Source organism: Coregonus clupeaformis, chromosome 35 (assembly GCF_020615455.1).
Source record: "Coregonus clupeaformis isolate EN_2021a chromosome 35, ASM2061545v1, whole genome shotgun sequence".
NCBI classification, from domain to species: Eukaryota; Metazoa; Chordata; class Actinopteri; order Salmoniformes; family Salmonidae; genus Coregonus; species Coregonus clupeaformis.
Window position 1 is genome coordinate 22258302 of NC_059226.1, and position 13963 is coordinate 22272264.

The 13963-nt window shown below is 49.7% G+C and overlaps 1 protein-coding gene across 1 annotated transcript in view; it reads right to left on the minus strand.

The window, feature by feature from the left end:
- LOC121551168 (dynein axonemal assembly factor 5-like) overlaps window positions 1–13963 on the minus strand; it is a 49643-nt gene that overhangs the window by 30219 nt on the left and 5461 nt on the right. The window contains exons 5-6 of the mRNA XM_045210928.1: window positions 10720–10952; window positions 8679–8903 (exon numbers count right to left, since the gene is read on the minus strand). Coding sequence (XP_045066863.1) covers window positions 8679–8903; window positions 10720–10952 — 458 coding nt within the window. The remainder of the gene's footprint in view (window positions 1–8678; window positions 8904–10719; window positions 10953–13963) is intronic.

The window sequence follows — 13963 nt, forward strand, 5'->3', positions numbered from 1 at the left end:
AAACGTCTGTCCAGTGCTCAAAGCAGGCACTAGGAGGAGCACAACACTGTTTTAAAATTTATTTTATCTTTATTTAACTAGGCAAGTCAGTTAAGAACAAATTCTTATTTACAATGACGGCCTACACCGGCCAAACCCGGACAACGCTCGGCCAATTGTGCGCCGCCCTATGGGACTCCCAATCACAGCCGGTTGTGATACAGCCTGGAATCAAACCAAGGGGTCTGTAGTGACGCCTCAAGCACTGAGATGCAGTGCCTTAGACCCCTGTGCCACTGTCTTCCCCAAGCAGCCATAGAGCAGCATGCCACTTCAGTGGGAAGGAAAAGAGAGCAAAACTAAATAAATAAGATGGAGAGCAGTGAATCTATGACACGGCTAGAGAGGAGAGACTAGAGGGTCAGGACTTCCAGGGCTGTGAGAAAAATGTGTTTATTTTACATCAGTGAGCTAGGGGGTTAGACACACACACATACTATGGATGGACGCGCACACGCACATTATGCACACACACTTTTGACTCAGGGGGGTTTGGAAAAGGCTTGTTATGTGTGTCTGGATCCGACCTGTTTGTTTGTCCTGCGAGGCCGCCTAACAGTGAGTCAGGTTTGATATTTTAAAAGAAAGTGAGCACTGAGGTAAACCTCTGCATCCTTTGTCCCCCTGTCTGGCCTGGGCTTCCCTGGGGGTTCCCCCTCACCTCTCTGGGCTCATCCCTTCACCTCTCTGGACTACCCTGGGGCCTCATCCTCACCTCTCGGGGCCTCCCCCTCACCTCTCTGGGCTTCTCTGGGGCCTCCCCCTCACCTCTCTGGGCTTCTCTGGGGCCTCCCCCTCACCTCTCTGGGTTTCACTGGGGCCTCCCCCTCACCTCTCTGGGCTTCCCTGGGGCCTCCCCCTCACCTCTCTGGGCTTCCCTGGGGCCTCCCCCTCACTTCTATGGGCTTCCCTGGGGCCTCCCCCTCACCTCTCTGGGCTTCCCTGGGGCCTCCCCCTCACCTCTCTGGTTTTCCCTGGGGCCTCCCCTCACCTCTCTGGGCTTCCCTGGGGCCTCCCCTCATACCTCTCTGGGCTTCTCTGTGGCCTCCCCCTCACCTCTCTGGGCTTCCCCCTCACCTCTCTGGGCTTCTCTGTGGCCTCCCCCTCACCTCTCTGGGCTTCCCCCTCACCTCTCTGGGCTACCCTGGGGCCTCATCCTCACCTCTCGTGGCCTCCCCCTCACCTCTCTGGGCTTCCCTTGGCCCTCCCCCTCACCTCTCTGGGCTTCCCTGGGGCCTCCCCCTCACCTCTCTGGGCTTCCCTGGGGCCTCCCCCTCACCTCTCTGGGCTTCCCTGGGGCCTCCCCCTCACTTCTATGGGCTTCCCTGGGGCCTCCCCCTCACCTCTCTGGGCTTCCCTGGGGCCTCCCCCTCACCTCTCTGGTTTTCCCTGGGGCCTCCCCTCACCTCTCTGGGCTTCCCTGGGGCCTCCCCTCATACCTCTCTGGGCTTCTCTGTGGCCTCCCCTCACCTCTCTGGGCTTCCCCCTCACCTCTCTGGGCTTCTCTGTGGCCTCCCCCTCACCTCTCTGGGCTTCCCCCTCACCTCTCTGGGCTACCCTGGGGCCTCATCCTCACCTCTCGTGGCCTCCCCCTCACCTCTCTGGGCTTCCCTTGGCCCTCCCCCTCACCTCTCTGGGCTTCCCTGGGGCCTCCCCCTCACCTCTCTGGGCTTCCCTGGGGCCTCCCCCTCACCTCTCGGGGCCTCCCCCTCACCTCTCTGGTTTTCCCTGGGGCCTCCCCTCACCTCTCTGGGCTTCCCTGGGGCCTCCCCTCACACCTCTCTGGGCTTCTCTGTGGCCTCCCCCTCACCTCTCTGGGCTTCCCCCTCACCTCTCTGGGCTACCCTGGGGCCTCATCCTCACCTCTCGGGGCCTCATCCTCACCTCTCGGGGCTTCTCTGGGGCCTCCCCCTCACCTCTCTGTGCTTCCCCCTCACCTCTCTGGGCTTCCCTGGGGCCTCCCCCTCACTTCTATGGGCTTCCCTGGGGCCTCCCCCTCACCTCTCTGGGCTTCCCTGGGGCCTCCCCCTCACCTCTCTGGTTTTCCCTGGGGCCTCCCCTCACCTCTCTGGGCTTCCCTGGGGCCTCCCCCTCACCTCTCTGGGCTTCCCTGGGGCCTCCCCCTCACCTCTCTGGGCTTCCCTGGGGCCTCCCCCTCACCTCTCTGGGCTTCCCTGGGGCCTCCCCCTCACCTCTCGGGGCCTCCCCCTCACCTCTCGGGGTTTCCCTGGGGCCTCCCCCTCACCTCTCTGGGCCTCCCCCTCACCTCTCTGGGTTTCCCTGGGGCCTCCCCCTCAAATCTCTGGGCTTCCCCCTCACCTCTCTGGGCTTCCCTGGGGCCTCCTCCTCACCTCTCGGGGCCTCCTCCTCACCTCTCGGGGCCTCCGCCTCACCTCTCTGGGCTTCTCTGGGGCCTCCCCCTCACCGCTATGGGCTTCCCTGGGGCCTCCCCCTCACCGCTCTGGGCTTCCCTGGGACCTCCCCCTCACCGCTCTGGGCTTCCCTAGGACCTCCCCCTCACCACTCTGGGTTTCACTGGGGCCTCCCCCTCACCGCTCTGGGCTTCCCTGGGGCCTCCCCCTCACCGCTCTGGGCTTCCCTGGGGGCTTCCCCCTCACCTCTCTGGGCTTGTGACTCAGTTCTCCCCTCCCCTGCTGTGTATTACTCACTTCACTCCCCCCTGTGGAGTGAGGACGTGATCACAGTGGGTGGTGGGGATCCCCATAGAATCTCTAGTCATTGTATTTCTGTGGGGATCCCCCTCTTTACAGCTCAGCAGCTCACTATCATGGGAATAAAGCAGCGACACTGTGGGGTTTTCACTCTGGTCTGCTCTGGTCTGGTTTGTTGTGGTCTGTTCTGTTCTGGTCTGCCACAACAACCCTAGGTAGGCAGCCCAAGGATGCTGTATGGAGACACCATCAGACGTTTAACATTGTAACACACAGGCTCACACTGACACCAAAACAGCCATTAGTAGGTCTGGGAAAGGAGAGGAAAGAAAAAGTGGTAAAAGTGGCGTAGTGCTTGGATATAATCATGTTAGACACACCTGGAGCCTGGCTGGTGCTCGACCTGGTGCTGTGGCACTGCACACGCCACCTCGTAACACCATGTGTGTGTGTTGTCTGTGTGTGTGTGTCTGTGTGTGTGTGTGTGTGTCTGTGTGTGTCTGCCGCAAATACACACTGACATTCTGAGGTAGTTGGAGATTCATTACCCCCCCACAACTTCTACCATTGTCATGGCAACAGGGAAACTGATACACCCCTGGAGCTCTGACCCGGTTGTGTCAGTCCACAGGTGAGGCGGCAGCCACACGTACGGGTACGGTAAGCCCAACCCATCACCGCACTCCTCCGTTCTCACCTTTCTTTCGTCTCCCTTTCAAGAGCGAGATGAACAGGCCACAGCTGTCAGCGGCCATGACATCGGACAGAGGAAACATGTCAGAGTGTGTTTGTGTTTTCAGAGCGACAGAAAATTGGCCGACATGGCGTCACCTCTTCACGCAAAGGACAGACACTCCCAAGTCTCTCGGCAGCATTTGCACACAAGACAAGATGAAAGAAAACAGAGCCTCATCTCTCCTCCGCTACTGTGGGTCAGCACTTTTACAGTGCCTTGCTGTGTAATGTTCTCTGTCTGTTAACTACGTGGTTGTAAATATTCCTTCCTTCCCTTCACCTACGGGCCTTTCTCTCTCGCTCTCTCTCATCTGCCTGTTTGCTTTAGCTCTGCAGATGTGAGAATAGCTCCATAGCCATGGCAACAGCACAACGGCCCTCAGCTGTAGAGTGAGAGCGTGTGTCTACACGGTGTCAGGATGTTTCTATTATGTATTAATATCTTAATGTCTGTGTGTGTGTGTTTTATGGTATGTCCTATAACTACAAGTGCAACTGGTACAACACGGAAGCTTAACTAATCAACACTCCTTTCAACTCCTCTCTGCCACAGTGACATCATTGTATGAATTGATAAGAGGGGGAGTTTTGTCATATAGTTCATTGTTTGGGGTAAAAACACTAAAACAGGCCTTTGAACAAGTAAAATAAGTTAAGAGGTCCCAAGCACTATATCAGTGTCCACATCTTCAACGGGCTCCACCACTCTCTCGCTCTCTGCCGACCAGCGTGGTTTTCGCTGTGACTTTGAAGATTATTTTTATTATTATTTTTGTCCAAGTCAAACCTCTCGCTCTCTTGCACAAAACTCTCTAAAGTTGTTTTTATCTTCTGAAGTTTACTTTGAAAAGCATAGCATCTGAGTCTGCAATTTAAGTCTTATTTTTTACTTTATCTTAGCACCACAGCTGCCCAATGTGCCCATATGACATTTTCCCCTTGCTTGTCTAAAACCATATCAAAAACAACCAGTTAGTCCAACAAGCAGGATCACTGTGGCTACTGGCTAACCTTCAAACAATCTGTGTGATGACTGTGTCTCTCTGAAGTTCATGTCAGTGTATGTGTGACGACTGGGAAGGGAGTGTGTGTGTGTGTGTGCGTGTGTACACCTGTCTTTCTGTCTGTCCGTCTGTCTGTCTCTGTGTCTGTCTGTCTGTGTGCACCTGCATGCTTGGTGTTTGTTTGTTTGTGTCTGTCTGTCTGTCTGTCTGTCTGTCTGTCTGTCTGTCTGTCTGTCTGTCTGTCTGTCTACTCTGTTCTGTCTGCTCTGTTCTGTCTGCTCTGTTTGTGTGTGTGCTTGGTGTGTGGGTGTGTAACTGGGTCTGTATGTCTGCCTGTGTGTGTGATTGGTGTGTGGGTGTGTAACTGGGTCTGTATGTCTGCCTGTGTGTGTGCTTGGTGTGTGGGTGTGTAACTGGGTCTGTATGTCTGCCTGTGTGTGTGCTTGGTGTGTGGGTGTGTAACTGGGTCTGTATGTCTGCCTGTGTGTGTGCTTGGTGTGTGGGTGTGTAACTGGGTCTGTATGTCTGCCTGTGTGTGTGCTTGGTGTGTGGGTGTGTAACTGGGTCTGTATGTCTGCCTGTGTGTGTGATTGGTGTGTGGGTGTGTAACTGGGTCTGTATGTCTGCCTGTGTGTGTGCTTGGTGTGTGGGTGTGTAACTGGGTCTGTATGTCTGCCTGTGTGTGTGCTTGGTGTGTGGGTGTGTAACTGGGTCTGTATGTCTGCCTGTGTGTGTGCTTGGTGTGTGGGTGTGTAACTGGGTCTGTATGTCTGCCTGTGTGTGTGCTTGGTGTGTGGGTGTGTAACTGGGTCTGTATGTCTGCCTGTGTGTGTGCTTGGTGTGTGGGTGTGTAACTGGGTCTGTATGTCTGCCTGTGTGTGTGCTTGGTGTGTGGGTGTGTAACTGGGTCTGTATGTCTGCCTGTGTGTGTGATTGGTGTGTGGGTGTGTAACTGGGTCTGTATGTCTGCCTGTGTGTGTGCTTGGTGTGTGGGTGTGTAACTGGGTCTGTATGTCTGCCTGTGTGCTTGGTGTGTGGGTGTGTAACTGGGTCTGTATGTCTGCCTGTGTGTGTGCTTGGTGTGTGGGTGTGTAACTGGGTCTGTATGTCTGCCTGTATGTCTGCCTGTGTGTGTGCTTGTGTAACTGGGTCTGTATGTCTGCCTGTGTGTGTGCTTGGTGTGTGGGTGTGTAACTGGGTCTGTATGTCTGCCTGTGTGTGTGCTTGGTGTGTGGGTGTGTAACTGGGTCTGTATGTCTGCCTGTGTGTGTGTGTGGGTGTGTAACTGGGTCTGTATGTCTGCCTGTGTGTGTGTCTACAGGAACACAGATGCTCCTCTCCCACCTCTCTCCCTCCTCTCCTGTGTTATTTACAGCCCAGCGGTGGCCTGCCTGGCCCTGGACCTCTCTGGTTTGGCCCTGCTCTGTGTGTCTGGCCTGGTTGTTTTCAAAGAATGCTGCAGGTGTGTCGGTCTGTACTGCTAACCCTACTCTTTAAAGGGGAATTTCAAAATTGTCCAACTTAATATGCATCATCTCCAGCACCACCCCAACATCAACATATGTAAAAATGGCATGTTTCTATGCTTTGTAGTAAAAATGATAGAGGAACATAACAAATGACATCATCGGTGTGCGTCTTGTGATTTTAACCAATTGTGAGGAAGCATTGCCACTAATTGTCTACCAATCTTTTTTACTACAAAACATAGAAACGCGCCATTTTCACATATGCTGATGTTGGGGTGGTGCTGGAGATGACGAATTTGAAGTCGAAAAAATTTGAAATGTCCCTTTAACTACCCAGCCAGCACTGTACCGCTAACCCTGCTCTTTAACTACCAAGCTAGCACTGTACTGTACTGCTAACCCTGAGCTTTAACTACCAAGCTAGCACTGTACCGCTAACCCTGCTCTTTAACTACCAAGCTAGCACTGTACCGCTAACCCTGCTCTTTAACTACCAAGCTAGCACTGTACCGCTAACCCTGCTCTTTAACTACCAAGCCAGCACTGTACCGCTAACCCTGCTCTTTAACTACCAAGCTAGCACTGTACCGCTAACCCTGCTCTTTAACTACCAAGCCAGCACTGTACCGCTAACCCTGCTCTTTAACTACCAAGACAGCACTGTACCGCTAACCCTGCTCTTTAACTACCAAGCCAGCACTGTACCGCTAAACCTGCTCTTTAACTACCAAGCTAGCACTGTACCGCTAACCCTGCTCTTTAACTACCAAGCTAGCACTGTACCGCTAACCCTGCTCTTTAACTACCAAGCTAGCACTGTACTGTACTGCTAACCCTGCTCTTTAACTACCCAGCCAGCCAGACAGCACTTTACTGTACTGCTAACCCTGAGCTTTAACTACCCAGCCAGCACTGTACTGCTTCCCCTTAGTACCCACCGAGACTGACTTCTAATGATCTTTATTGAGACAGACAGACCAGGGACCAGAAGGTCTGTCTCCATCTGTGTCCATCGCGCTCTGGCTTGACCCCAGCTAGAGGTGGGGTGGAGGGGGACAGAGAGGGGGATCCGTTTCCCCTCCTGTATGTCTGTCACCAGGTCCATAACACTGACCCTCTTTGAAATGTTGGAATCTCAGGGCTTTAAAAGGGGGTTTGGGGGTCGGTGGTTGGTAACAGGGGGTGGGGGCTCTACTTTGCGCTCTTCCGCACACAGTGAGTGTTGAAAATTGGCTATAAAAAACAACTCAGGTCAACTCAGACATGCAGGGGTCAGGAATAATTAGCATTTTATCATCATCATCATCATCATCATCATCATCATCATCCCCTCCAGAGGAAATTATTTTGGGCCCCACTGGTTATGGGTATGGGTGACTCATTGCAGCCAGCAGTGTGAGTGCATGTGTGAAAATCCGTGCTTCACAGCCAGAGCAATATCAAAGGTAAACTAAATGTGGGACACCAGAGGAGAGGAAGGGGAGGAAAGAGCTGCTCTGGTCTTTATGGTATTTTAGTTTTCCTCTTTTTCCACTGAGTCTCTCTCTCTCTCTCTCGGTCTCTCTCTCTCAGTCTCTCTCTCTCAGTCTCTCTCTCTCAGTCTCTCTCTCTCAGTCTCTCTCTCTCAGTCTCTCTCTCTCAGTCTCTCTCTCTCAGTCTCTCTCTCTCAGTCTCTCTCTCTCAGTCTCTCTCTCTCAGTCTCTCTCTCTCAGTCTCAGTCTCTCTCTCTCAGTCTCTCTCTCTCAGTCTCTCTCTCTCAGTCTCTCTCTCTCAGTCTCTCAGTCTCAGTCTCTCTCTCTCAGTCTCAGTCTCTCTCTCTCAGTCTCAGTCTCTCTCTCTCAGTCTCAGTCTCTCTCTCTCAGTCTCAGTCTCTCTCTCTCAGTCTCAGTCTCTCTCTCTCAGTCTCAGTCTCTCTCTCTCAGTCTCTCTCTCTCAGTCTCTCTCTCTCAGTCTCTCTCTCTCAGTCTCTCTCTCTCAGTCTCTCTCTCTCAGTCTCTCTCTCTCAGTCTCTCTCTCTCAGTCTCTCTCTCTCAGTCTCTCTCTCTCTGTCTCTCTCTCTCTGTCTCTCTCTCTCTGTCTCTCTCTCTCTGTCTCTCTCTCTCAGTCTCTCTCTCTCAGTCTCTCTCTCTCTCTCTCAGTCTCTCTCTCTCTCAGTCTCTCTCTCTCTCAGTCTCTCTCTCTCTCTGTCTCTCTCTCAGTCTCTCTCTCTCTCTCAGTCTCTCTCTCTCTCTCAGTCTCTCTCTCTCTCTCAGTCTCTCAGTCTCACTCACTCACTCACTGAAAACAACATGTGCCTTGCTCGGTGGCCGTTAGTGGAGTCAGCGTTTTGTGATGTTACTCAATGGTGAACCCCCTGAACTCACAGCACAGTAATCCCTATAAAAGCTTTTACAACGGTCCTGATAGGAAAAATGCATCTTATCTTAATATTCTTTCACTTTATGGAACCTTTCACTGTAAACAGTTTTAGGGTCAAAACTAAGTGCCTCAGAAAGGGTAGTGTTTCATCTGTCGGTCTATATGCCAACTTCACCAGACCAGCTGGAGACTCAAATATAAGATAACATAGAGGAAACATCTCAACCAGATGTGAACTATCATAAGTTACCCCTAACCGCAGATCTATGACCAGTTCACCCTACCATTAACCCTATCTTTAACAATTAGTGTGGATAATGACATCTGATACTGGACCAGTAGTTATGGCATTTACCTTTTCCCCCAATTCCCAACCCATAGGTCATTGGCCATAGACTCACCTGCTGGTACTCCTGGCAGATGTCTGGTTGGACCAGTGTATCAGCGATCTTCTGGAGGTGTGGTTTCAGGAGGTCCCCGGAGCAGCCCCCCAGTACGGCAGCCAGGACCATGAGGGGGGTATGGGGGGAGGCGGAGGAGGAGGGGGTCTCCAAGTGGACCAGGAGCAGCTTGAGGAAGACCTCGGGGCTGACAAAGGTCCCCAGCAGCTTGGCAGACCTCAGACACTGCAGAGAGAGATAGAGAATACTATAGTTTATAGAATGATTTGGCAATATTACAGAGTGTATTTCATGCCAATAAAGCACCTTGAATTGATAGAGAGAGCAAAGATTAGCGATAGAGCAGAGAACGATTGTAGAGAGAAAGAGAGAATGAGATAGAAAGAAAGAATGAAAGAGAGGACGAAAGAAAGAATTCAAGATAACAGAAGACCACAGAAGAGTACGTAATTCATAATCCCTTATCAGCCAGTGGATCAGCGGAACCATCAAAGGCTTCCTCTTGGGGCAGGTGCATCCCAAGTCCTTGGGCCCAACCCAACTATCTCAGGGCTATAAGACACATACATCACTACTGCTATTCACTGCTGTGTATTCTAAGGCCAGCAGGTGTGTCCTTTCCTCTCATGACATGACCATCAAGATCAAGCCATTCACCACAGCAGCTCTGGGTGGAAAGAATGTCAATGGAAATAGCACATGGGCATGACAATAACGAAAATAACTTCAAGGAAGGAAGGCCATTGGTACTGTGAGCAGTTTGTTAAAATGGCGCCCAAATGATGGTGCATCGGTCTATGGCTTGCTTCACAAAGATCTGTGGAGTGATGAACTGAAGTAGCCAACATACAGGTACTGTAGAGCAGATTTCTACGATTATCTTATTTATTTAATGGTTAATGGTTTAACCTTTATTCATCCAGGTTAGTCACTACCATCCAACCATTAGACCTACCACTACCATCCAACCATTAGACCTATCACTACCATCCAACCATTAGACCTACCACTACCATCCAACCATTAGACTTATCACTACCATCCAACCATTAGACCTACCACTACCATCCAACCATTAGACCTATCACTACCATCCAACCATTAGACCTACCACTACCATCCAACCATTAGACGTATCACTACCATCCAACCATTAGACCTACCACTACCATCCAACCATTAGACTTATCACTACCATCCAACCATTAGACCTATCACTACCATCCAACCATTAGACCTACCACTACCATCCAACCATTAGACTTATCACTACCATCCAACCATTAGACCTACCACTACCATCCAACCATTAGACTTATCACTACCATCCAACCATTAGACCTATCACTACCATCCAACCATTAGACCTACCACTACCATCCAACCATTAGACTTATCACTACCATCCAACCATTAGACCTACCACTACCATCCAACCATTAGACCTATCACTACCATCCAACCATTAGACCTACCACTACCATCCAACCATTAGACTTATCACTACCATCCAACCATTAGACCTACCACTACCATCCAACCATTAGACTTATCACTACCATCCAACCATTAGACCTATCACTACCATCCAACCATTAGACTTATCACTACCATCCAACCATTAGACCTACCACTACCATCCAACCATTAGACGTATCACTACCATCCAACCATTAGACCTACCACTACCATCCAACCATTAGACTTATCACTACCATCCAACCATTAGACCTACCACTACCATCCAACCATTAGACCTACCACTACCATCCAACCATTAGACCTACCACTACCATCCAACCATTAGACTTATCACTACAATCCAACCATTAGACCTACCACTACCATCCAACCATTAGGACTTCCACTTCCTGACCTGACCACCCCCCCTAGGATGAGATAAAGGTTAGTGCTATCCAGAATCCTTGGGACGTCCCTACCCTAAACATTTTACATTTCATTTTCAATGTGGTAGGGACGTCCCATTGGATTACATAGAACACATAGTGATAGCATGTGTCTCTATGTCTCGACCACTCACGTTGGTGACCACGTCCCTCTCAGGGTCGGTGCAGGCGCGGTACAGCGTGGAGAGCAGCAACTGCAGGTGCTGGGTGCAGTGGTCCTCAGCGTGCAGCAGCAGGGCATACAGTAGCTGGGCCGTCTTGACCCGCGTGCCCGCCACCCAGTCGAGCACGTCGCGGGCCAGCGCCGGCAGCAGGTTGGACAGATTCCTCACCACCAGCTCCCTGCAGCCCAGGCCCGGACGCTCCACTGGGGGGGGGATAGGTAGGAGGGAGGGGGAGGTAGGGGGATTTAAGGTTAGAAAGTGCATGAAAATGCCTACAAGCATTAGCCTACTAAAAAGCACACAAATCACACAAATGGATCAATTAAGATATACATCTAAGGCTGCGTTTGCACAGGCAGCCCAATTCTGATCTTTTGCCAAAAGATCTGATCTGAATGATTGGTCAAAATACCAATAATTTTGCAAAAGAGCAGAATTGGCCTGCCTGTGTAAACGCAGCCTATAAATCTACATCTACTGTATATATCTACAAGTGCTAATAAGCTAACTGTGTTGTAACTGTGTTATCCTATTTCTAACTGTGTAATGGAGATAGCGATAGAACAACTGTTCTATAGCCCTCCGACCCAGTTATGCTGATGGAGCATTTTAGAAGATCTATTTTCAACAAAACACTTCACATTAGGCAAGAAGGGAACATAATTTGTTGGGTGTTTTCTGCTGTCCTAATGGACTGCATCTACAGTCTAAGTCCCATTTTCCAGACATGTACTTTTTGGTTTTACGATGGAGATTTCCTCTCCGGGGGACTTGTCAGAGCAAGTGGAACACATTTTTAAATGAATAGCCCTCCACATGCTTCATCCCTCTCTCTCTCCCACCGTCCTTCCTTCCCTCCCTCCCTCCTGTAGGATGCTTCAATCCTTCAGAAACACACAGGACAAGACAAAACAAGCCGTTTCTGGTTGTCTCCCAGTTGTCTGACACTGACCTTTTCAGACAGGAGTGGGGCCATGTTGGATTTATGACTGGCAGGGAGAGAGAGACTCATCTCTTTTCCTGTCCTAGACCCAGTATCCATTAGCATTAACACCGTGTGGAGCTGAAGACTGACCCAGATCTGCACTACACAACCAGATGGTCATGTTCATTAGGCACCAAACGGATGAAAACTGACTAAAACAGAAAGGGACTATTTGGACTTGTCCAATAAGAAACAGTAATTTACCATTATCAGTTGCAAAACGTTTAAATGTTGCATGCCCTAATGAACACCACCCAGGACACATACTGGTACTCTCCACTTAGCCTACCTATGGGTAGCAACCAGGGTGACCACGTTCATGTTCATGTTCAAACTCATCCTCAGCCCCGGGCCTGGGTTATCTACCCCCGCCATCGCAGCAGCACCTTCCTATATCTGAGCCAGCTACACGGTCATTATTACTGCTGCCTGTCCAACACTGGATTAAAGCCACTGCACATGCATACTAGAACTTCCCTTTTAATAAACCCTTCATCATTAATTAATTAATTGAATTTGTATCATTAACTTAGTACCAATCACCCAACTCCTATGGATTAAATCAATGGACAGACATATAGGGATAGTAAAACATTAACAAGGTGAGATTTGGGCAGTGGAATCATTTATCCTTCATGCATACAGGCGATCCCATTGAAAATCAAACATCTTTTAAGAGGCGAGAGACCTGATTAAAATGCACACTTCAACCACAGGTTGTTTCCTGGTCCCAGATCTGTTTGTGTCATCTTGCCAACTCCTATGGTCATTGAGTATGTTTACATGCATACAAAAATATGATTATTGTGAAGTCAGATTAATATAATAGCTCGATTTAAACGTTTACATGATTTGCAAGAAGATCGATTTCCCTAATAATCCTGTTTACACGGACACATCTGAAATCTGGCTACCTGATGGGACTTTGATAAATGCAGAAAATCGCCAATCAAAATAAACGTTCTACCACAGCGACCATGTTATTTTTGTGATGCCTATTTGATTGTTGAATTCGGACATATAACGTTTGTATGGGAAAACTATTTCTAAGATGCATATCTTCAGTTTTTCCCGAACTCACTTCACTAGCGCAAAAGATAGAAGCTTGCGCTTCTCGTACTAGCACATGTGCAAATCTAATACACCGCTGTAACTCCGATTAAGGCATTTACATGTCCTCATAATTATAAAGATTGCTCAGAAAACAAGGTGTTTTAATCGGCGTAAGCTTACTTCGATGTTGACCTTGCGCCGATTAAGATAAGTAGAGTAAGGTGTTTACAATTTACATCACTAATGCCATACTCGGCCTACTGCCATAATCAGTTTAATATCGAATTATTAGTGTGCATGTAAACATACTCATTGTCACATCTTAACATAAACTGATCTGGGACCAGGCTAATGTGGTGGGTGCGTGTGACCGTCATAGAAACAAACTGCCTTCCCAGTGTAGCCTATGTAAAATAAACAGAAATCAGGCCAGGAGGAAAACGGCAGGCCTGCTGTCTGTCTTCACCTGCTGAGTGGGATGGAAAGTCACAGACAGGACTTCACCTCTCCTTCCTGAACCCAGCGGCGATATGAAAAGATGAAGGGCTTCCTCATTCTTCACTACAGTGCTGACAGACGTTATTAATAGGTGGTAATAAGGCGCTTGGGGAGGCAACACAGGCTGGGTGTTGTCCCTCCAATGGCCTCCCCTTCCAGCTTCTCACACAGGGGTGGGGTGGTGAGTCAGTGGGGTAGTCGTGAGTGTGTGTGTGCGAGAAAGTGAGAGAGTGTGTGCATGAGTGCGTGTGTGTGTAAAAGGGGAGTAGGAAAACCCCTCTAGTCTCCACCCAGCCTGCACACCACAACCACATCCACACATTAGTCTTAGTAATGAGGGTGTTCGGGGGCAGAGTGTTGACAATAATCAAGCACTGTGTCATAGTTGAGCCTTGTATGATTGACGGAGCGGATCTAATGACATAATACATAACCTGTAGAATACATAACCTGTAGAATACATAACCCGCAGGCCAATAGAGATGAGTAATATATGGAGGCTTGGAACTCCACTGTGACTGAGCACTCTTGGGGAATAGGGCTAGCATAGTTGGTTTATGGCTGGAGCTCATCAGTGTTTTTTATTTTATTTATTTTTTGGGGGCCAAATCTAAAGGAATAATTCAAGAACTTTTATAAAAGTTGTCTGCTCAAAGACAGACATAAGAAGGCAGTACT